Below are 25,574 nucleotides of genomic sequence, written 5' to 3'. Positions count from 1 at the left end.
CCTTTAGAATTTGGCATCCATTGAAGGAGGGCACAATAGCAGCAACTGTCTGAGTTACAAGAATAATGATAGAGCAAATGAGATGCTTCTTTTCTTTGGTCCCTGTCAGACCCTGGTGAACAGCGTTCATCCTACAGAATAACTTGAGATTAATACCAGTTATGTTTTTGTGATACACAGGGGGCATCCATTACTTTCACACTGTGACCAGTTTAAGCCTCCCACAGCCATCTAACAGGACACTTCCATGGACTTGGGGCTTGATTGTTCAGCGTTGCTTGCCGAGTTCGGCGTCAGATCAATGCGTGTGTCTGTGTGGGAGCGGTTCCTGGCACCGTCCCCGGTGTGGGATCGGCTCCTCGTTCCCTCCCCAGTGTGAGATCGGCTCCTTGTGCCTTCCCCGGTGTGAGACCGGCTCCTCTGTCCTTCCAAGGAGGTTACACTGGAGCCAGAAGCAGTGCGGGACCTCATCAGCCTGGTCATGCTAGCAGAGGGGACTGGAAGAAGAGTCTTTGATTAATGCCTTGCTTCATGGGCTTGGAAGAAAGCCCTTGCCTTCCTCTCGAGCCTTAACCACCCTCGGAGAAACCTTCAAGGTTGAATATATACTTTTCATGGTAGATTCCCATGCAGAAGTACCACTGCTCCAGGCATACAGTTAAGGCACCCAAATTACTAAGGCAAAATCAGAGGCCAGGGCTGAGGGATTCAAGACTGAGCTTTATGGCATGTTGCTGTGGCTGCAACAATCCAGGGGAAAACTAAAGAGACTCATCAGACCTCCTGTTACTTTCAGATGTTTAATTTTTGCTGGCAGCCCAGGCCAGAAATGCATCTAGACAACAGCAGTTGTCAGAAGCACATGCATGAAGGACAAAGAGCTACAAATCAAAGAAGTCTCCGAAGTAACGGGGTCTTAAATGTTGTGCGCAGCGTATGAATCATATCCTGCAATGCAACGAAGGGGACACTATTACAAATATCCACCTTAAAAATATCAAGATAAAGTAAAGTAGGTATCTGTGGGTATAAGCTGTCTACAAAGCTCTCTACTATTTAGTAACATAATTTGGTCTGAAAACCCTTTGCCCAGACACCACAGGTGTTTTTCTTCCCCTTGCAAATGCTTATCCAACAGGGAAAAGATGGCACATCTGGGATCAGAAGACCTTCTGGTTGCTTAGATGCCCAAACTTTGGTAGCCAGGTGAACCATTCCGTAAAGCCAATACTTACTGTATCCCATTCCCTGAACAAAGTATTTGAAAGCTTCTGCAAGTTTGGCAGGCTGCAAAAGAAAGAGAGTATTATTGTATGCAGTGCCCAGCAAGTTAGTTACATTACAATGTTATAGATGCCACACATGCCCTATCTCAACAGGGACATCTTAAATATTCTCCGGGTTCTACTGAATGTCTGAAAATGTCATTTACATGACAGAATTCCACCATTCCTCTGCCCCATTATTTTACCAAATGGACACATGCATTTGAGAATGAGATTTCCAGAGAGGCGACTACAGGTGGCCTAAGTCTGGCCCAAACTTTTCTCGTGCAGGTGAGACAGAGTGAAACAACTGGCCTCAAAATATACAAGGCAGTTCCTACAGGGTCAACCATTGAGCAATTCCCAATCAGCAGAGAACAAATTCAACTAGTCAGAGCTGATAGTTATGTTTATAGGGCAAAAAAGCTCAGCAGGAATAAACTAGCACAACTGCCTATGACTGATGTTCTTGCAATGAAGCACTTAGTACTTTTCTCTGCTGCTGCCACAGTAGCCAAATAAGCCTCATAATCTCAACTGCGCATGTCAATATTGCCTATATTTTTTGTACAATTCTATCTGAATCTGTGCAAAGAATAAACTCTGTATAACAGAAGCAATGCACATAATCCTATGTGGCTTTAAAAAAGACGTCCCCCCGACACCATTACAGCACACACTGCCTGTACAGAGATTTCTCGCAGGTAATTACGAGTTCAGTTTTTTCCTTAAGTTTGTGAACACCCCATTATATTGCTTAGAAACCTGTTTAGATGTTAGATCACATTCTAAAGCTGATTTACAGATCAGCTCTTTTAGTGAAGCAACACTAGAGGACAGGTAAATTTTAACTTTCCCAGCCTGGTTTTATTAGCAGCCTTGGAATTTATACTTAAATATATTTCAGGATCTCCAGTTCATTCTCAGTCAAGCCGAGTCAGTGTATGCAAGAACATAACGTTGATATTTCCTGCCTCCCACTTTCCTGATCTATACTATAAATAGTCCAAATAAGAATTTGTTTTTAAAACACTAGTGCTCAAGCCTTAATCCGTGTTAGCTCAGTAGATACGCATAAAATAATACCTCCGCATTCCCACCTCAGACCTTTACTGGGTTAAGACTTAATTAGTGGAAATAATATCCCCTCCCAATCTTAATTTTGCGCTTCACTGGTCTTTAAAGAAAAAAGAAAGCTCAGATGACCGACTGACATCATTATTTGTGAAATCATAACCATCCCTTTGGCTGACATTTGGGAACAGCAAGTACCCTACAGGAAAACACCCATTTGTTGCAGTCTGACACGCTGTAGAACAGGATTAGTAGGATTTCCGTCAGCCAAATCCTACCTGGGAAACTTGAGGGAGCCCACCGCAGTCAGCCATCTGAAACGGGGATGAGAACAGCCAGTTAGCATAATGCCAGAGGGACTCATTTATGCTCAGGATATATTAAAATGACCTTTTTAGCTATCTGGCAGGAAAACATTTCCTTTTGTTGTGTGAGTAACATACATAGATGAGTGCATCAAAGCAAGCAGTTAAACATTTCTAAAAGCATTCTAAAATGACTGCACCCCAGAAAACCCCAGAGTATCTTGACCCTCAGGCAAAGCATCAGCTGGAGCTACAAATAAATGTTTTTTGCTAGGCAGCGATTATCAGTTTCTTAGAAACTAACCTATTAGTCCTGGTTACAAGTTCAGCTCTGAATTACATTAACATGACTTGGTATTGACCTGAATGACAAACGGGGGAGAGAGAACAAACACCTAAACCTCAGAGGTGACAGGGAAGAATCATTTGCTGAGATTGTGGATGGCAAGCAACAGCCTGACTTGCCAAGGGAAGCAGGGAAAGCCAAATTAGAAAAGCTATCTTAAGTGCATGCAATATTTTTGGAGCACTTCATTTTCCCTGCCACTCCACCCCTCAAAGTCAACCCAACAAAAACATTCCTGTTCCAAGGAACACCACAAGCTGAAAACAGTGGAGTTGTAAGTTACAGGAAACCCCGAATCCTATCTAGCATTAGCTAGCAGAGAAACAAGCCTGTAGCAGCATCTGGCATCAGCTGTATCCCTGGACTGAGCAAAGGCTGGTCACTAATAGAGGATCTGAGATAGTGTCAGATTTTTTCTTAGGGTGAGTCTGCCATGTCCACGAGGTAGGTCAGCAGTGTAACTCCTCAATGTCAGGAGGAAAAAAGCATTTTGAAAAGTTGTTTATGATAATTTTCACTGACCAGTTCAGTAAAGAGATGCAGTAAAAGCTTCCAGCAGAAGCGTGACTGAAGTTGCTTCACTGTTTGCATGCTATTACGCTCATTCTATTTTACTTCATCAATAATGAGCTGAAGACTGCACCCATACTCTGAATGCCAACTATGAGCCAAAGCCTTTGCATGATGTTTTGCTGTTTGGAAGTGCATTTTATCAACTTTTTTGAAAATAAGAGAATAAATTCCAACAGTAGGATGTCCTGGACTGTGCCCTTATAAAAGGCAGGATGACAAAACCGTGGCTGATTGATCAGCTCTCTCTTCATCCAACACTACTGTTGATGGACAGGCAAGCCCAGGAACAGAATAAGTCAGTTTGCACTTTCACTCTGCTGATGGCTTTTTTCAAACCTTTCGAAATGCCTCGAGATCAACTTTGCCAGCTCTAGCCAAATTCATCATGGGTATGTGAAATACTGAGTGTTTCAAGTCTCACCCATAATGCTTTAAAATGGAGGAGCTGAGAAATTCCCTGTTGTTAACGTTGACAAGAAGCCCCTAGTCTTGTTTATCCCACTAAAATACTCTTACCCTGAAGGAACTGCCTTTCCACATCAGAACCAGATTCTCACTGTTATCTATACTGAAGCACATCACTCTGGTTCTGCTTTTTTAGTTAATCCATCTGATTTTAAATGAGGGGAATATTCACTTAAACCAGCTTTTGTTATTACCTTCAGAAGTGTGGTCCTTGTTGGGTCCAGCTTTGAGTTGCATTCAACCTGTATCAAAGAACAGCAGCATAAGCCATTATACACAAGATTTTAATTATGAACTGCTGGATGAAAATATTAGATTAATATCAGATATCAAAATATCAGATTAAATACCTTGTTTTCTGTCTTAATACGGACTAAACTGAGTATTTTAGGCTTCTGTATAAAGATTTTATATATGCATATATACATCTTTAAACCCAAGTAGGGCAGCTCACCTTTCTGACTGTATTCTTTTCCATGTACAAACCAACCCCATTCCCAGTTGGGAATCAGAGATTATTTTATCTGTTTCTGGGACTCCAGGGGCAACAAGTGCTGTTTATCTTGTGATTTGGGGTCATCCAGTAGCGTCCCAAGTGGTGAGCAGCCATATGGCCACAGGCCAGAGACCGGGCATGCCGGTTAAGGCACAACATTTGAAGTCATTCAGTCATCTGGGGCGAATTATAATGGTCAAAAAGAAGCTCTTCGCTTCCATAGTGACCCAGGGCACAGCTCCAACACCACAGAACAAGTTAAAATACCAGCAGCAGATTCCTCTCTAAAGGAAAATATTTGCGGTTCACTGGAACTGCTGTGGCGATTGTTCCTAACGCAGTAGCTATTAAATAACGGTGCACAGACAGAGGGGACAAAGAGCGAGGAATTAATGGCAGCTCTCCCGTGGTCTGAAAGAGGAGAGCCAGCTGGGCTGGATCGATAGCCAGCGCGGTTGCTGGGCGGGCGTGAGCTCTGCCGGCCTCGCCGGCCCATTAGCACGGTGGCAAAGACACTCGATATACACACCACGGCGTCCACCGCCGGGGAACTGTCGCCAACCACCAGGAGGACGGGGCATCTGCAAGGAAGCACACAGAGGCAGTGGTATCTCTCTGGTCCAGCCCGGACTTGCCCTAAGCTGCATTTTGTGTTGCTTCACTTCAAATCCATTGTATCAGCTGCAGATCTACTGACACGCTCCAATACCTTGCCTGAGAATCTCTCATTTTCCCCATCTCATAGCAATCAGCCCTTCCCAGTGATCTTATCCCTTGTTTTATAAGAAATTGAACGTGGGCATCAGCATTAAAGTCTCACCCCCACTCCCCTGCCCCTTGAGCTACGACTTTTGGACCTGCCATCCAATTTCAACCAGATTGGCAGAAGAGCAGAGTCTCAAAGTCTCCTGTGTGTAAACATCAGCAGCTGAGCAGAGAAGGACTTGACAACTGTTTCATCGCACAGTTGAGGCATAAGTGAAAAGCTATTAGCAGAAGATCTGGCAGATAGTCATTTTCATACCTGCTCCAAATTCCTGAAGGTTTGGTTTTGGTTTAATTGGTTTTGTTTATGTTCTCTTGGTTGCACAGGCACAGCTTTAGTGCATTCAGAGCTATAGTTTCTATTAACTAGGACACATTTCCAGGTGAAGCTAAGTACATCTACTTTTCGAGTAATTACCCTGTAAGCCCAAGTTTGCAGATACACAATGACAGGAATTACTTAGCTTTCCATTTCAGTTAATATGACTCTGAAGTTTGAAGGGGGAAGTCTTCCTGATGGTGGTCCTTGACTTGCAGTAAGCTCTTATCTCCTACATGAAGTTACAAGATCCTTATCTAGCACATAAGCACATTCAACTACAGCTCTGCAATGGATATGCAATGCACCCAGTGGTCACACCTCTTTGCTCACATCATGTACAGTTGAACTGGTAGGAAATAAAATACTTACTGAAGGGTGACAACATTTATTCCAGGAACAGGGCGTTCTATCTCTAGGTCTCGCCGACTAAAAAAAAGGAGAGGACAATGGCTCTTGATACACTGAAATTTTGCAGATTCTTCCATATTCTTCTAGTTTAGAGAAAGCACAGACACTCACATATGGTAATTTAATCTGATATATGCTGTAGCCGCCACAACTGATAGAGAACCACTCTTAGACTGAAGTATCAATGTCTTAAATTCAGTCCCATCTTTCTCCCCACAAATGCACAAGGTCCTTCTCCCATAAGCAAACCACCTGAGAACCGTAAAGGCACTATCAAGCAGAACTTTATACTGGGGGAACACAAGTAACTCCACCACACAAGTAATACTGCTCTAAGAGCTGGACAGCCTCTTAAAACAGTTTCCAGTTAGAAATCAGGTAAAATGTATTTACCTGTTGTAAGAGTTGACAAAGAGATGAAGGTTGGTTTGATTCATATCATTAATAATATGCTGACGGTAAGTATGGATCAGGTCATGGTTGCTGTGAATCTCTTCCTACAGAGGAGACAGAATCATTCAGAATAGGGGCTATTTTCTGAAAGGATCTGAAGACATGGCACAGCAGTCCTTTTGTGTAGATATGAGTCTGATACACGAGTGCACTTTTAGGGAAAGGACAACTTCTAGCACCCCATGGTGTCACCCAGAATTAATGAGAGCCTCCAACTGCAGTACCACATTTTTTGCTTTAAAACTTCAGTATGTTGTAATATCAAGATCTTATGATTGCAAAACATGTAGTTGTAATGCAGATGGTTGCAGTCAGACAAGTGTGAGGTTTTTAAAACAAAAAAGATTCAGGGTAACAAGCTCAATAAATGTTTCCAGGGTGAAGCAGATGTTGAAAACTTACAAACATATGTAATGCAGAACTCAAATTTCACAGCAGTAAATAACTAAGCTTCAAGGACTTCAATCACTAACATTTTCAAACAGTTTGGTCTGTTAAGTCTTTATAGATCAGTTCCTTGTTCTGCTGGAATGGAGTTTTCCACCCCATTTACTAACAGTTTCAAGTGCAGCAAAGTAGCCTCAGAAAACAGTATAGCGCTTTCCATTAAAGTAGGCTTGTACTGAAGAGCACCATTAGTACTAATAATGAGTTTTCTCAGAGTTACAAGTATATTACAATATAAAAATTCTGCTCAGAACATAAGCACATACAATGTGTTTAAGTGTTGGCTGTCTAAACAGGGTTGTCATGACTGAGATGCACTTGAGTTGTCGGGACACAGCAAGCCCCACGGCAGCATACCACCTCCAAAATGCTGGGAACACAAGTATGAATCATATACCACAGATTAACTTTGCACTTTGTTGTTTAAGTGAAGGCTTCTCCCCTCCTCCCAGCCCCAGGTGGTAAATACAGATGACTGAATATATCAGAGGAATCTTCAGAACATCCTTACCTTTCCAAAAAGATGTGAAATGACCATGTCTGGTAAAGCATTTGTCCAACCTGAAATCTGAACAGCAAGATTATCTAAGTATCTGATATTAAAACAATCCTGGAACAACTGAAATCTTTAATTACCCATAAGTAGACCAATGGATGTTTCTCTGCTGTCCTTATATGTACAATATACGATTGATATTCTTCCCCCCTCGATCCAACTAAAACATCATTAGGCATTGTTGACATTTGAGTCATTCTCATAGGATGTCTTTACTCATGCAGTTATATAGGGAACACACTACTAGTGGCACAGGTATATATGGAATCGCTCCCTGCAAGAACGCCAAGCAAACCAGCCAAATGGGCGTCATTTAACCTCACTGCCCGGTCTGTTCCCTAACAAACACTGACGATACATTGGAGCTGGTACTTAAAGCACATGTTCCAGAGCATGTGCTCTTGCTTTGGAAGCACAGAAGGATACAGGGCACCCACTGTACACCCAAGGTCAGCAACACTTAGGTGAGATGGAATGCAGAGGCAGATGTGGAAGAATTTAATTATGGTGAGATACTGAGTGAGATAACCAAAATGGGTCAACTGGTACATCTCAATGTAGAGGAGTTACTAAATATACTTCCCAATCAATCAAACTTACCAAAATAAACTGGTATGCAAAATTACTTTTGAAAAGATAATAGTAACTTAGCCTTGGAAGAATGCTACATTCCAGCTCTGGAAAGTTTCTCCAGTATTATGAGGTTGTCGTTACATTTAATATCACCCTAGACAATTACAATGTGTTGACTCTATGTGTGGTTAAAAGATGACGCACTAACATTTGTACTTCTCAGTGTGTTTACAACTGCCATTCACTAAAACGTGCCCTTGAATGATACAAAGTGCTTTTCATCAGTTTACCCCGAAAAGTGTTTTAACGGGTTAAATCTGAGTGACATATATACTTATTTATATACTGGTTCCAGGAAGATTTTTGAAATGAATTTGCATCGTCTGTTTTCCCACATTGCAATCTTTTTTACAACTATAAAAGAATACAGTTAACGGAAGCTTCTTTGTACCTGAATATTTTCACTTAAAAGTCCGGTTGTATGGACAGCCTGTCCACAGTTGCCATAGCTAATGCCCTTTTCTGAGTCTTTTTGGCATCTAAGACTCAGCTAGATGACTGAAACCTGGAAGATGTTGTTCTGAACATTTTTTTGTGCTCTAGTTCACATTTTAGACTGTGCTGGTAAACAAAGCCCTGGACAAGAAAGAACTGAATGTTACACTACACTTGAAGTTTACTTGAAAGAAAGTTGTTTCCAAAACTACCCTGTGACCAGGTTAAACTAGGTTTCCCCTGGTGCATACTAGCTCTTAAGAATTGTCCACTCAGTAGCTCCATTATACCATGGGTATCTGTTTCCTCAAAGTACTTACTTTTTATCGCTAGCTCTACAGGAGGTATGTTTGCAAATGGAAGAATAAACCCCAAAGGAATTAGCCTGGGATATTTTGTGTCCTCAGCAATGCCCTGACACACAAGCTTGCCCAGCTCCTCATGCTTGACAGGCTTGCAGTATGATTTATTTTTCTAAATTAAAAATGTTTACCTTAGTTGCTGCCCAGTCCATCCAACCTTCAGCACAAGGGTTTACATTAATGAGAACTAATCCCTCCACCATCTCTGCATGGTTTAACTGCAAACGAAAAGATTTAAGATTCATCACATATCCCTTGCAAATTGACAATCAGCATAAAATTTAAATTTGTAAATTATCTCCTGGATAGGAAGACGGTAGGTCTAGTTTTATCTTGCACAAAACAAGCGTATGTATGCAAAAAATTTTTTCATTAAAGCAATTCAACTGAGCAGCTGGAGAACATTAAGATTTAACTTCTTCTCCACCCTCAGTTTAAATAGAGAACTCCCATTAAAAAAACCTTCTGCAAATTAACTGGGTAGAGCCCAGGCCTCAAAATGGAAAATCTAGGTCTTCTGGATTAGCTATCCCGCAGATTGTGGTATTTCACTTAAAAGCCTAACTGCTTACTTAAATAGGCACGCCAGAGCAGGAATTCTCTGTACTCACTACGGGGGTGACAACACGTCAGGGAAAGGAGGTTCAAGGCTTTAGGGAAGCTCCACAAAACTTACAGCAAATCTGGTTAAGATGTAGGCACCGGCTCCGGTTCCCATTCCTATAATGGTCTTCAGCCTGCGCAGCAAAAAAACGGAAGAGAGAAATGAGTAAGACAGCACCGAAAATAAACAAACTTGCATCAGCAGCCTTCCTCTTTCACGTGCCAGTGTGTATCTACAGAAGGGGGGGTTGCAGCTCGGGCAAACCATGGACCCTCAGCAATGCCCCCAGCCCCAGTAAGGAGCTCGATGTAGCCACTGGTTTGTTTTTGGCACATTTGCGGGACGCTGGTCCTCACGTATTGCAGGGCAGCAGTAATTCTCACTTATCTTTAAGTAAATACACTGAGCAACCACAGCATTGTTCTGATCCTGGAAGGAAATGGCTACTCTAATGCCAGAAAAACTTATAAGATATAGTCCTGAAATCAGCAGCCTAAATAGAGCCCCCCTGCTCCCCAGGCTCCCCCCGCCCTCCCCAATACAGCTATCCAACTGGGACACCAATTCCTCTCTAACAGGGGGCTGGCAGGGAAATCTCTCATGCTATCCAGCCACTGGGGTCATCAAGTTTAAACTTCATAACCAAACAGGGCAGAGACAAACCAAATATTTGCATTAAAACCAGTTTCAGTTAAAGCATCACCTTCAAGGTCTTAGAAAATACATGGAAGGGAAGACTAGACAAAACCACTCGGAAAAATAGGTTATGCAATGCTTTTAGGAAAAATACCTGAGGATAGGTTTCATTCTCATTAGCAATATTAAATCAAGGCTTTGTAAGTACACTCTGGTTTAACTGATTTCCAAGGTACTGACATTATGTTAGCACTTTTTTCAGTGCAAGAGCAGAGTTGGCAACCCTGTGCCTTAGATTAGGTGTTTCAAAAAACACATCCCTTAAGAAGATAGTGAGGTAAAACTGGACAGAGTTACTGTAACAGTTGTTTACAACAGTTAAGCAGTGTCTAAATTGGGGTGCTGGTCTGAGACTACATCCCCCACCAGCAGTCCAGCCTCTCTGTTCTCCAAGGCTGCCTAACCCTGAATGCCAGGGTTGGTCTGCGTGGTCTGAAAACGCCCTGGAGGGCCTACCTGTGCTCTCCATTGTGTAGCAGGAGCACCAACTCCACAGAGAAGGTACCTTTCTCTGCTATAGCTCCTGCTAAAGCTAAAGCTTTAAGGGAGGACATGCACCTAAACTTGTTGCAGGCAGGCAGAGGAACATTGCCATCAGGTCCTTCCACATCAGCAACCTGGCATCTGCACTTAGTAGTAGAAGAGGCTTAAGGAGGTTGGACTGACCCCCTAAGGCACTCAAGCCACAGAAACAAAGCAGTGTCTTGAGATGGGACTACATTTTTTTTTTTTTTTTTTGCTAACCACACAGGAAAACTGTGGGCTGTTACAGTGGGAAGAAGAGATTGTCTGTGCCCTGCCCCTGTCAGGGCTAGGCATAGAAAATACAGGAGGAAGCCCCTAAATTAGGCACATGGGATTTCACTCGAAGTTGCTTCCTGTTTAAAAATAAACAGACATTTCAAAAAAGGCCAAAGAAATAAGCTCTTTCAGAAACAAAGGCAAGAGTGATCCATCTGTAACAGAGGAATTAAAAACCGGCCACAACCATAACTCTAGTAAACAAAATGCCAGATAGTCAGACCAAAGCTTCATGGGCAGCACAGGAGAACACTTGCTCTGCCCTGCTCTTTCGGTGTGCCACGTAGAGACAAGAATGAGGAAAATAAGTAAATAATTCTGCACTCACCCAAACTGTTTCAGGATTCCGGGAAGCATTTCAGCCAGCTGATCCATGGAGGGATACATGTACCTACAACACATATGTGTTTGTGGAGTTACTTTTGGTAGAGTAGGCTGGGTTGTTTAGAGACATAGTGGTCACTGTAGGTTTAATGTCAAATGTGCTTATTATGAGATCATTGACAGTATGAGCTGAATTTAAATCAGGAGCAAGCACAAGTAAGTAATTTAGCAGAAATATGAGCATAATCTATATGGTACTTTATGTGAGTTACAGGATGATAGATGTTGGGTCTGGCTGAGAGCAAAACATACCTTAATGAATCTCTTCCAAGAAAAGTTAACGCTTAACATTTATGAAAAAGTTTGAACCCAAGAGGTGAATTTCCAACCACATTCACCACATTTGTACTTCTGATCCACCACAAAAAGGTTTACCCATGTTGTAGAATCACAGACTACAGCAATGAGATCTAGATCTTTGACAAATAATTTGTGGAAAGACAAATTACCATAGGATAAATGAGGATAGCTTTCTACTAATATTGACAGAGAAAATGAAGGCATAGGAAGGGCTATGCAGCTGCTGAGGAAATTCAATAAAAACAGCTGTCAGTTGATGCTCTTGGTCTTCTGCAGAGCAGAAATAAAATTTTGAGGGAAGGAAATTCTGAGCAAAATCTCAACTGAGCAGCACATGGAAAAAAAAATCCACCCAAAGTAGCTGAAGGACATCTGCCTAGGATGTATCCAAATCTCTGTTTCCCATCAGGACTACACCTAATGATTCTCTAGTTTAGTCTCCAAAATAAAACCAAACAAAAAACCAAACAGGGCAACACTTTTTCTTAGATTTTCTTGTTGGGAAGCTAAAACTTGTCATGACAAAAGCTAGTGTCACTGCAACAGCTATGACTTAACTTGAGCACGCTGGTCTCCCAGCTGGAGGGCTGGGAGAGATAATACAGCTTCTTGTGCCATCATCATGATGTTATTAAGCAGTGGTCTTTAGTAGCATAGATCATGATGCCTGCCCTATGCAGCTGACAACTCAGAAGTGTTAATGCTTGCTCAGGACACGAGGGTTAAGACACTTAAAAGCTCGTGACTCGAACAAATACAAAGTGGGGTGACTGAAATAGCTTTGTAGGCTGCTCTGGTAGACAACTGGGCTAGTGCAGTTAGCACTAGCTGAGACCCTGGCCCATCGTGATCTCCTCAGCATCAGACCAGCTTAACAATTAAGAAGGGAAATAGACTGGCTCATGCAATAAGTGTACATATAAGCTCCTTAATACCTAGTCCTTACAGAAGAACTGTTCCTTGCCTTGTACCCTCCCCTCAACATGTTGGCTGCTTTGCTCCTCAACTAAGCCGATTCCTATCCAAGGGGCATCTTAAGGCAAACCTGTGTCATTGGAACTAAATGGGACAAGCACTTCGGCAGACAGTGCTCGTGGCACACAACGTTTCCAACAGTTACAGCATCATCCATGATAAACAGTCAGGAGTACGCAAACAATCTATGTTACTCTGTGGGGGTACATTACTTTGTTAGTATACAACTTGGATTTTCCAGGTATCAAGTCTACTTATCAACATCTACCATGCTGCCATTTCATAGAAAACATGGATTTAGGAAGGACATTATATAGTGGCTAATGCCTACCTTGTTTATAGTAACAATTTAGTTTTGTATTTGTGTTCAGGATGTCATTACAAATCAAAGTAACTCGATATTTAAACTGCCAGATGTGGACATCTGTCAAGGAACTGCTTTACAAGCAGTTTAGTTAGAGACAAAACACAAATTACAGCTCCAAAGGACCTGGTGAACACAACAGAGCTCCCAGAGCTCCAGTACCTTAGAAACAGAGTGTCAGGATTTAAGTTCAAAAGCCAACTACTGTGCTTGCCGCAAGTGCTTTTTAATCAAACTGCAGACCAAGACTCTTTCTTCCAGAAGGAGGATAACTCTGAAAGAATGGGCTGTTTCCCTGATGACTCACCCAGCTTGGAAAGACGGTGCTCCATCCTGCTGACCAGGTGCATCCACATGGCAGACTGCAAAGTGCTGGGTGATTTCCTGCATATCCTCAAAGTTGAAGAGAGGATTGAAGCAAGTTTTATCTTGAAAAGGAATAGAAAATATGGAATAATTATGCTGAGGGGAAACAGTAAGTTTGCAGCTATAATAAAATAATTTATTAACGTGTTCTGCAGGTTAATGAAAAGTTGGTTCAATCAGGTGAGCTATGTTACAGCCTGGGAAAAGTGGCAGTCCTTAATTTTTATAAGGAGGAAAGCCCTGCTCCAAAGCAACCTGTACCAACTTTAATTCCTTGAAGCAAAAAACCTGAACAGCTCCTTCCTCATGGCCCATTAGGGTTTATCCATGTGATTTTGGTAGCTGCCAGAAGTATTTGCCTGGTACACCAAAATCTCAAAAAAATTTTCTTTATACAAAGTTAAAACAGTAACAAAATTCAGTCAGGAGTATTCATCCCTAGTTTTGGCTTAGATGAAGTTATCCATTTACTTGTCCAGTCATTTCTCTTTGGATTGTGTCAAAACAGATGGAGCAAAAAAGTGTCCAAGGCTGAGATCGTGACTTGTGCTTTTGCCCAAATATGACAAGATAAACATTGTATGATCAGCTGCTGCAGGCAGCTAAAGACAAAAGCGTCCTTCTGGGATACTCAGTGCTGTAGGCTCCCAACTTTGAGGTGATTTGATTTCTGATTTTTAAGCAATATTAATGTGGGGAGAGGGTTAGCATATTTTCCTCCTGGAGTGGAGAGCACGAATTCTGTAGCACCATCTTTGAGATGCCTAGAAAACACTTCAATAGTCTGTATGTGTTTCTGAATGTCCTTGTACTACAACGTACAAGCAAAATCACTGCAGAATATAAAACATTTTAGCCAAAATGAGCTTTAGGAGAATATTCAATTTTGGGAAAAGGTTCCTTCACTTTCAAAGGGAGAGAAAGTTTATCCACCATAAAGATAGACTTTGCAATTCTAGAATGAAAAAAGTCTTATTCAAAGATGGGACCCAGATTAAGCTCTGCCCTGATCCACTGAAAATCCAAAATAAAGTAGGGCAGTTCCACAAAAAACAGTCAAGAAAACAGACTTTTTCTGCCCCCCAGCAACAGCCAGACTTTAAAGATCTGCAGGTGTTTTTAAATGTAAATATGGATTAAGAAACGGTAACTTGTGTGAAACAAACAGTACTAGTGAAAAGAACAAATTAAAGCAGATCTAGATATTAGGTCATTGTATTCTTGGATCTGACAGATAAGATAATAGGCACTTCAGGTTATTTTCTGAATACTGGCTAAGGACACAATGCCAGACTCATTTCATCATCGTGGTTTGACACGTAATTCATATAAGCCCACAGCAGCACAAGACTGGTTATCAGACAGGAGCCTCAGCCAAAGCACCAGCAACGTTGCTTTCAATCCTGCTGGCAACACACCCTCAGTCATCCCCTACAGATGTTTTTACAGCGTTTGTACACAGTCACTATGAGATACCAGATGACTTTTGCTCCCTTAAGTGAAATATTCCCATTATTTACTTTGAGAGGATTAAAAAAAAAATCTGAGAATTAAACTTGCTGTACGAGAGAAATTAGGTACCGTCTAACTAACTGGTTGCAATGCACGTAAATGAGCAAGGACCTGGGAAAGGTTTCTAACCACCGCCGGTTCCACACCTTTGGTTACGGCAGTAGCGTTAAGGAACCGGCCATACCTGTGCTATGAAATGAAAAGTCTGCTTACGATTCAGCCCGATGTCATGGTAGGTGAGGATAGCCGGCCGGTTCCCTCTGGGAGTCCCACACATGGTGACGTGGACCGAGCCGTGCACAGTCTCCACATCTTGCTCCTGGCAAAGAACAGGAGGAACCTGTTAGCAGCTTGTCCACCTGCTGCAGGAGACCTCTGTGTGACCAGGAGCATGGGTCCTGCCCCATCCCAGGGTCTGCCCGGCGCCCCGGGGGTCTCCGCAATTCCCGTGCTCACGCGCCCCGTTCTCCCCCACAGCAGGGGCTCTCTGCTAACGTTCTGCGTCCAGCTGTCATCTGCTCCAGTGCACGCAGAACTCCAGAAGCACTTAAGCTGCTAGCTCTAACCAGATGCTACTCCCCAAAGAAAGCAGTATCAGGTAGCCTGCATTCACCATAAAGACTTACCACACGGTGGGACCTTGGGATTGTAGTAGCCTTCCCCAATGAACACAACAGCCACATGCATTAGCTTTACAGCTTGCTATGGACAGACCTGAGCACAAACCCAACGGTCTAAAGTTTGCTATAGAGCAGCATATCCACAACACTGTTGTGATGATTATCAGAGAAACACTGTTAAGAAGCTTTCTGCTATTATTTGACATAACAGGAGTTAATGATCTTAAAGCTAAGGACACCTTTACTATTAAACCAAAGACCTCCTGAGTACCATCATTTATTTATTGGATGTCTATGCAAGTTAGATGTGACTTGGGTCGTACTAACACCCACAACGTACGGAACAGTTTTTTGTTCCTTTTGCGCTTGAACTTCAGCTGGGTATAAACAATTTGTTACTTTGCCAACATGTATAAAGGGAATCACAAAACAAGAGTTACTTATGACAAATATTTACAATACCGTTACACTCACATAACAGTCACGGCAGTATATAGTTAGTAGCCAGTCTTAGCACTTCATCAGAATATTTTATGCACTGTACAGGACACAGATATCCATGTCATTCAGTACCGTGTACTTACTGTCTGCTCCTGCCAGGCTTGCTTGACTTGCTCCATGCAGCAATGCCCAGAGGCAAAGGGCAAGTTAAATTAAAATCTACTACAAATTATGCTGTAGAAATCAGGTGCATACAGCCTCTGTGAAAACCTTCACAGAGCAAAACCCAGAAGCTCTTCTGAGATCTGAGGTATTAATTCGCTGTAAATCTCAGCTCGGTAACTTGACACATGAAATACACCATGCATTTTGTTGAAAATAAGGATGCTAGGCAACACTATTCCACATTTCACCTATTTTCCTTGCAATTACACATTTACATCAGTTTTAAGTTATAATTCCAGCAATGAATCAAGATCCGCCCCTGACCTGTAGTCCAGGTGAGTTGAGCACTGCTGCTATCTAACTATGCTCCGCTGAAACACTAGTGTTCAGCTTTTATGTCTCCTTAGAGATTCATCCCTCTGCATACTCACTGCATTATTTAGCAGGTAAGCTGTATCTTCCATATCCAGCACCATCTTTAGGCAAAACAGGGTGATAAATCCAGCAAGTCAGACAGAGTACAGTAGGTGGTTTCTACTTTGTCCAAGAAGGAAACCGGGTTATATAGACAAGCTCCTACCCTGCACAGGCTTATGACTCCCATAATGCCCAGCTGGAAAAACCAAAACAGACTAATTCATGAGGACGTCATACTTAAATAGGATTTGAGTTACGTTTGAACCAGGACAAGTACTTAAAAGAGCTCAGGCCGTTAAAGATGAACTAAGTCTCTGCCACACAATGTACAAAAGTGCCAAATTTCAAACCTGGGAATTCGTACAGTCTTTCCTGTTGCTGTTTCCATCAGGTTTTGATAAGTTTGGCTTCATTTCAGGTTTTGTTAACTCAAATGCTAGAACACCCCAAATTCATTCTAAATTAAATCAGAAGCAAGTTCTTTCCTAGAAGCCAGGAGTAAAGTTTCCAGTAAGAACACAAAAGACTTTGAAGTCCTAGTGTAAGTCAGAATGATCCTCCACAACAACAAAAGAGGACTTTAAACTTTTGAAATCTAGTATTTTCCAAAGTAGATAAGCAACATTTAGTCTAAAGTATTCCTACATCAGTCATACTAATTTTACTTTTAAGTTTCATTTTTGGCAGAAAATAGGGTGTTGTAGGTATATTCATTATACAATATGCCAAAAGAGATTTAGATAGCAATTAATAATAACAGCAATTAATAATTGTGCTGGTTTTGGCTGGCACAGAGTTAATTTTCTTCATTGTAGCTAGTGTGGGGCTGTGTTTTGGATTTGTGCTGAAAACAGTGTTGATAATAGAGGGATGTTTTCGTTATTGCTGAGCAGTGCTTACACAGCGTCGAGGGCCTTTTCTGCTTCTCACCCCACCCCACCAGCACGGAGGCTAGGGGTGCACGGGAAGCTGGGAGAAGGCACAGCTGGGACAGCTGATCCCAACTGGCCAAAGGGATATTCCATACCACAGGACATGATGCTCAGCATATAAAGCCGAGGGAAGAAAGAAGGGGGAGACATTCGGAGTGATGGTGTTTGTCTTCCCAGATCACCGTTATGCCTGATGGAGCCCTGCTTTCCTGGAGATGGCTGAACCCCTGCCTGCCCATGGGAAGTGGTGAATGGATTCCTCGTTTTGCTTTGCTTGCATGAGCAGCTTTTGCTTTGCTTATTAAGCTGTCTTTATCTCAACCCACAAGTTTTCTCACTTTTACTCTTCCGATTCTCTCCCCCATCCCACCAAAGGGAGAGTGAGCAAGCATCTGCGTGGGGATGAGCTGCGTCCTGGGGTTAAACCATGACAATAATAGCAATTAATATTTTCCACATTCTATCTTCCTTCTGTACTTAGATAATTTTCAATACAAAGCATAACAATTGATAGTTCGGCAACTTTAACACCAGTAATGAGAATAAGCAATATTGTGTAACACACCTCCTGCTGAGTGTGGAATATAGAAATTATTTACTCCTCGCTTAGAGACTAACAGGCATTTCATACCACCAGATTTTTATTGCTAGATTCTTCCAGTAACAGCACTGAAAACCTGGAATGTGTTTTCTTAGGAGGGACCACCTTTCAAGATTTGGGATCTTCTTCCTTTGTGCATGAAAGAAAAAAATCTGTTCGTGGTAGATGAAGCCAGACCCTTGAACCTGCACATCCCACTGACCTCCACAGCTAATTCTTCTGGAACTAGAAGCCTGAGTCTAGTTCAAACTCAGTGTCAACTAAAAATAGTTCAGAGATGACAGGCGACCATACTCCTAATTACTGGCATAAATCACAGTCATTTTAACAATTGATTTAATTCCTCATTACCTTCACAGTCAGACTCCCCTAATTCAAGAGGGCTGTGCTATTTTCCATTAGCACGAATTCTTAATGAAGAATACCCAATAGGTTCTCCTAAAACACAACCAATTTAAACCAGTTTCTCCGGTGACATCAAACCAACAACTTCACATCCCTATTGATCCTATTAAAGATCAAGAGATTTGTCTACGTGATGTAGGGATGGATGTTTTCAAAATGCAGAGCACTGAAAACAGATGGCAGCACATCCCAATCAACATCAACATTATAGTAAGAGGCTCTTCAACCAACTGATTTGTATTAAAACACTATCTTGGAAAAAAATCCAAGGTACACTAATCCGATAGAAGGATAAAGACAAACACACCATCTGTTCACATCTCTCACTTTAACAGAGGTGCAGTCTTATCTTAGTGCCCTAAAAACACACACAAAAATACTTTTGATACATGCAATTTAAGAGAGGCTATCTTAGTTTGAAGGAGCTGATCCATTCCAGAGTAGATTTTATTTTTCGGTCAAGCAACATTTTTTGACAATTTGTCATGAGGTTGGAGCCAATTTGTACATCCATAACACCGGAGAGTTCATTTATTCCTTCCCCTCTCTACCCCGGCTAAGGAAGACATGGATTGAGGAACGTGATTATGAACTCATTTTTTTGAAGTATGGGATATGCAACCAATACCCTTTTTAGATACCTAAAAAGGAAAACCACACAGATATTGCACATTTTCCTAAAACCACCATATTTTATATTTTAAGTAAAATACTGTATTCCATCAAGATTATTTTAAAGCTTTCAAATATACTTAATCCTCAATTACCATCTCATGCTTTTATTTTAATTTATAATATTATGCCTGTTAAATACACCTCCCTTCTCTTGCCTCAGAACTGAGGGAAAAGCTTCAGAGCTTTTAAAGAGGATTTAAATTGCTTTTAAATTGCTGGGAGACAGTACATTTTAAGTTCACATTACTTAAGAAATGTAATATACTAATACCTGTGTGTGCTTTTTTCACTAGTTTTTTTCAATATCTTGAAGACCAAAAATATTTGAGCTTTTAATGTGGTATTGCAATGTTGGGTTTCAAAACCCCTCTTCCCTGAAGTCATTTAGCAATTGCCCCTAGCTTTTTCTACGCCAAAATAGTTATTGCATCTTATGTTCTTCTAAAGCCCAAATGTCCACTTTCACAGCTATTTTTCTCTTCTTTTTTGTGAAGACTTCTATTTTAAAATAGCAGCATTAAGGAAAAGGTTGTGAGTTGACAGGTACATTAGTAAGTATGATGACTGTAGATGTAAATGCAAGTGACTCTGCTAAGGTGGAAGCCAGTAACAAAAACTTCGGTGCAGGAACTGAAGCAGGTTATTGCAATAGTTCTGCCCAGGGATCCTTCCCAGTCCAGTTAGCACTGGGTCTCACTGCTCTGCAAAAGCACAGAACCAGAACCAGCCCCATCCCTTTCCTTCAGCCCTAAGAGGACGAGGAAATCTGTGTCACACGCTGCAAAGCCCCAAACTGCACCCGCCGGCGGCAGTGGGAAACCCACCCCGCCGTGCTGTGAGGATTTGCCTCCCGTCGTGAGGCGGCTCTTTCCGGCGTGCGGGAGGAGGAGGAAGAGGAAAAGCAGAAGTGGCCCTTGCATGCCGGTGGATATAGATGGCCACAAGCCACAAATTGGGAGGGACAAACTCATCTCTGCTCCCTAGAGCTGCCGCACAGCTTGGAAAGTTTTGTGGAGCTCTTGAGAAAGCAGCCTTCTGATGGACTGCTCGCTTCCGAAACACAAAGCTAAGAGAACTACGTACTGCGAGGAGGAGCCGCGTCTCCATCGGCTCCAGTGCCACCGAGCCAGAGCGCAGGCAAATACACCAAACAGCAAATACAATTAAAATGCCTTTGGCATCAAGCCGACAAAGCAGCACAGGGCACCCTGCCCTGCACCAATTTATGGTTAGTTGTGCTAAAACAGGTTTTGGTGAGGAACACTCCCCTTCTTGGGAAGCAGGGGACCTTCACATAGATTCAGGTAGGTGCTACAGACAGGTATAGACAGACAGACGCATAGTGCTGACTGGAGGTAGTTCAGAGCTGCCAGTTCCTCCATCTCATGTTGGCCATCCCCTAGTAACTCCACGAAAGCTCTCCTCCAGAGAATGACCACACAGACGTCTTGCAACGTGTGCATTTAGAAGGGCAATATTGCACTATACAGTAGCTTACTTCAAAAATGGAGAAGTATGTTTAACTCAAGTCTGTCTAAAACAGCATGTAGACTAAGAGCCTATCTCCTTCTGAATCTGAATAACTAGATGTAATTGATTTTTGGAACCAACACATCTCGCAGCAAGTTGCAAGTGATACGGTGGACATGCACATCCATACACATGCACTAAGAAAGAAGCTCCATCCTTCCAAGCACTGATCACCTCCTTCCCTGGCCAGGTCCATTGTCCTCCCACCTGTGGCTCATGGGAGAGGTTGCTCATGAAGAGCACACATGAGTTTCAGCATCAGTCCCGAGTGACCTGGATCCTCCAGGGCCACACATGAACTTCTCTAATGAACTAAGTAATCAAGGCTCTCTCAACAGCTCCAAGCCACCTTTTTCATAAATCAACCAGTTCTTTAAGAAGAACTTAAAGACACATAGGTAGGGTACTTCTGGTTTTAAGGAACAAAGCTAAGCCTCCTTTGAAGCAGCAGTTCTTAACGTAACGGATTGAGACTGTTCTTCCACGTTTTTCCTTCCCGAACTAGAACAACCAAAGATTAAATGCGAAGCAAAAAAGATCATTAAAAAAGCAAGAGCTGGCAGAACAAGGCTAAATGACAAGAACCACTGGTCTGGATTAGTGACAGTTAATCCAAAACATGGGAAAAAACCCAAAAAGGCTTAGAGAATTTGATCTTGCAAGTTAAAAAAAAAACCCTATATATACACACATGGTTTACAAACCAAGCAAATTTATTCCAAGAATAGAAATGAAATATGGGTCACTTCTGGATTCTTAATAAAAATACTGCGGTATTCCTGTTAGCAGACATAATCTGTGATTCAGGTTTGAAGCAAGTGATCAATCTGGACCCAAACAGAAAGCTTCTCCCATGCTGTGCACAGTCCTGCAGGAAGCCGCACGGTGACAACTTTAACTTACGTTTATCAAGACTTCAGGCAGTAGATTTCATCATTAGAAAGGATGAGGGGGAAGATGCAGGATACTACAGAAGTAAGAGACATTGAAAGATGATAAAGATGTTTCAGATAACTGTCTCCATTTCCAGGGAAAAGACTGCTGAGTTTGTGCTGGGTTTTTAACCACTTTGCACAGCATTGAGTAAAAATATAGACAGGTGCAAATAAAGTGCAACATGCCACAATGTACAGAAGGGTTATCTCCTCCAAAGACATCCACCTGCACATTCAAGAGACTAGAACAAATTAACAGCTTTCCTTATTCCCGCACAATCTACCTCCCTCCTCACACGCCTCTGATAAAAATAAGACACCCGGCACGCCTCTTTTCCCCACACATACTCCCTCCTGTCCTCAGTGATGGGAATTCACTGCTCGCTCTTTTTGTCGAGGCAGGTACAAGTTCCCTGGTCTCCCTCCAAGTTCAACCCATCCTGACTCCGACAACCGTGCGATTCCTTAGTCGCAGCTTAAGAACCAGCGAGGACAAACTTCTCAGTCAGATGCCCAAATGGCAGTAAAATAATAGTCAAAGGGAGCTAGAAGAATTACAAAGTCAGCTCTCAAAACCATGACACACGGAGAAAGTGGAAAGCCACTGTTGGACCTAGTGGTGCACTTTATGAACTCTTATGTTCTGGCTGTAAATAAAACATGTGGAAACTACTGTCGCTCTTGCTGCGGGCAAAACCGATTGCCTAGTGCCTTCCACTGCTCCATGGGCTTCAGGAATCTTTTGGAAACCTTCAACGGCGTATCAGGATACATCAGGAAGGACATTTCCTCCAAGGAAATGCACGCACACCATTAAAGAAAGAAAATTAATTGGGGAAAGTGTGTGTCCATGTGGGAGGGGAATATTTTGCTTTCGCTGCCACTGCTGAAGCATCTCATTCTCTTCGCAAGAATTAGAGCCGCTTACAACCCAGCCACCCCTTTTGGATGAAACTTTCTCAGCTGCAGTCTGAAAAGACCTCCTGCAGTCCCCTTCACATCACTACGTCAGAGCCCCATTCAGACCCCTCTCCCACAGTAACAGTATTTCTGGTGAGCAGTCAGTCATTTCTGATCACATTTTGCTGTTTTCTCAAGTGTCAATTCAGTTTCCCTTTTTAAAAAAAAAGAAAAAAGAGGAATAGCTTTACTTGCCTGAACATCGAAGTCTGGAAGGAGGCGAGTGATAGCCTGTGAAGAGATTTTAAAGCATTAATGCAGGTAACTTTTGCAGATACAGAAATCTGCGGGACACATGTGCTCTAACCTGCCGGTTCTGCAGCCGAGAGCTCTGTCCCAATTCCTTCAGGCAGTGAAAGCTCTCTTACTGAACGGCAAAAATTCACTGAAGAGCTTTTACCCACTAATCTTCACAGAGAAAATGAAAGGAGTGAAATACTAGATTACAGACCAGCAAAATAAAGCACAAAAGCTGGTGCACCTTCAGTTATTGTTAAATCACTGGACAAGTTGAAGCAGTAAAACACTGAACTTTTCTCCATTACTTACTGTAGCCATGGGGCAGCCAAGAGCCCACCTCAGTCCTGCCGAGGATGGAAAGCCACCGTTCAAACATGCGCTGAATGCTTGCAACTCTGTTAAGCAGTCATTACTGGGATTTGGTTATGTGATATGAAAGGTGGGAAGGCTTTTAGCCTCGCCAAAAACAGGCCTTGTTAGTTTGGGAGGCTGGCTGGACACGGAGAGGTCCGTTCCGACCTGTGACCAGCCATCGCTACTACTGACAAGCTGCTCCGCCTGTCGGGGATCTCCACCAGAAGAGGAGTAAGGTGACATCCTCCCCATCTCCAATAGTCTAAAAGGCTTGTAACATCAAAGGATGAAGTGTCTTACAGTCACCTCCTTTTATTAAAAGAAAAGGAAGAAGTCAAGCCCATATTTCCACTGGAGGGCTGAAAACAGTGGGAAGAGCAGCCAACCTGACACTTGCTACACTGCAGAGTATAACAGAGAAGCTAAAGCTTGGAAGAGAAATTTATAGATAAAAAGCTTAGGATCCTGGCAGGGAGGTCATACAGTCCCAGAAGCTCAGCTAAATTAAGGATGGAAGACATCAGAAGCAATATAACTGCTGTCTTGGGCAACACCGTCTCAGGCGGCGGACCTCAAAGCGTTGCAGTCCAACCCGTAATTATGGCAGGACTCTAGAGCTGTGATCTTTAGGTAATTAGGCCACAGCTTGTATATAAAAAAAAGTATCCAAAGAGCTGACTGAGCTTGTGGAAGTCATTTTACACAACCTTACTTTTAGACAATTTGCTTTTTTCTAATCTTATACTTGGTCTCACAACCTTTTAAACATAGCTAGTTTCATACACTGGTGTTCCTGTGGGGTCTAGAGTTGAAAGGAATAAGTTGATATGGCATCTGTCTAGACAGCACGTGAAATAAGGCTCCATCAGTGCCCAGGAACGAAGACTCAGCTGTAGAAGAAACCTAGGCACAACAAGCCAGCATGCGACTGTTAACCATAGTACGTGCTGAGTGTCCTTCAGGGCAGTCTTTTCCATGGTCTCAAAATACGTTCAGTAACTGCCTTCAACCTATGTTAAGAATAGCCACAGCAGAAATCAAACCCTGCTAGTTTCCCCACGCAGACAAAACTTAAGGTAACATTGTGAATAAAAGCATATAGGGTTCACTGTCAAGGCTCCAACTTTTGATCTGCATGCTATAGAAACCCAGGAAGTTAACCAGTGTTTTAATACATTTCTGAACTTTGAAGCAAGGGCATTTCAGTACCCACAGGGCTGCTGTTTAGTATCTGCTTCGCCTTGCTACTACTGAACAATATTGGCATTAAAAAGGGACCTTAGTTTCTGAAAAGTTTGAGTGCTGCATTCACTGGTATCCAAACAAGCTCTGCTTTCATGCAATGTCCTTGGCAAAGGAGCCGTGTTTAAAGTTTTCTCTAGCTATTTCACTGCAGTTGCAAGTGGAAATGATTTTCTGAAGTGTTTACGCAAAAGAGGTAGGGAATAAAAAAAGAAAGCAGCATATAGAGCAATCAATAGTTCTAGTGTAGAAAACTAGAAAAAATACAACATGTTTATATGTGTAATTGTCAAGAATTACAATCATTGAGAACAAAAGAAAAATCTTAGTTTTGATTCAAGAAAAAAGCTGAGCGTTTCCTTCACATATTACAGTGAATTATTTGCACAGTATTGCTACCATTGAGGAGTCAGACAGTCACTGAACCCAGACGCGGCGAGCAGATTTTTTGAGAAAATTGGTGCAAAATCAAGTGGAAAGAAGTGCAACAGGGCTACGCAAAAAACAAAGCTGCAGATGTCTCTGTGCTGCAATCCCAGAGGAATGGCTGTGGCTTATGCACACCCAGCGGCTGCAGACATGGTCACGGTTTGGCCGTAACTCACAGCTCAGCGCTGCCGGAGAGGACGAGGTGGGGCAGAGCCATTCCTCCAGACTCAGCTGTGCCCAGCAGAAAAGTAAACGCTCTCTCTGTGCCTCCTTGAAAGCTAGCTGACGGAGAAAAGTTTGTATTTCTACATTGAGAGGTCTATAGGTATCGATGGATCGACATGAGACTGCCCAACTGGCATCATTCAAAATAGCTAGAATGACTAGAGATAGCCAGAACTGCCATTATTCAGCAAACAAAAAATGTCACCACCAGGTTAGCACTAGAGAAAAGTAAAACCAAAGACTGAGAAAGACCAAATAATTTCGGCTCAGTTTCACATTATCTATGTAATAAAAACCCACTGTTATTCCATCTCCAGTTTCTCTTACTTGCGGCTTCCATACAATGTTAGAACTAATTTAAGAACACACGTGCAGTTCCAACAGCAGCCGTAAAATAAAACACATAAGCGCTAAAAAGCTTTAAAATAATTACCTCTTCCTTCTCCACCAGAGGTTTCACCTCTGCAAGGTGAGCATCCTGGAACTCTGTTGACAT

General features: G+C 42.3%; 1 protein-coding gene across 2 annotated transcripts; it reads right to left on the bottom strand.

The window, feature by feature from the left end:
* Nucleotides 1-231: 231 nt before the first annotated feature.
* Nucleotides 232-25,574, bottom strand: NDRG1 (N-myc downstream regulated 1; the record flags this gene model as incomplete). 2 transcript variants are annotated; one of them, XM_081996933.1, is made up of 15 exons in its annotated part: nt 232-497; nt 1,236-1,287; nt 2,618-2,653; nt 4,223-4,270; nt 5,054-5,105; nt 5,981-6,037; nt 6,413-6,516; nt 7,431-7,487; nt 9,037-9,123; nt 9,582-9,642; nt 11,335-11,397; nt 13,337-13,457; nt 15,121-15,226; nt 22,784-22,819; nt 25,512-25,574. In XM_081996933.1, 15 exons carry the CDS (start codon nt 25,572-25,574, stop codon nt 232-234), a joined length of 1,209 nt encoding a protein of 402 aa, XP_081853059.1. The 2 variants fall into 2 exon arrangements, with proteins under 2 accessions (XP_081853059.1, XP_081853060.1); XM_081996934.1 differs by lacking the exon at nt 22,784-22,819 and having other exon boundaries at nt 25,482-25,574.

The sequence above is a fragment of the Phaethon aethereus genome, assembly GCF_964289735.1.
Source record: "Phaethon aethereus genome assembly, chromosome: 2".
Classification (NCBI taxonomy): domain Eukaryota; kingdom Metazoa; phylum Chordata; class Aves; order Phaethontiformes; family Phaethontidae; genus Phaethon; species Phaethon aethereus.
Note: the sequence above shows the minus strand (reverse complement) of the source record. Positions and strands in the feature narration are given on the sequence as shown.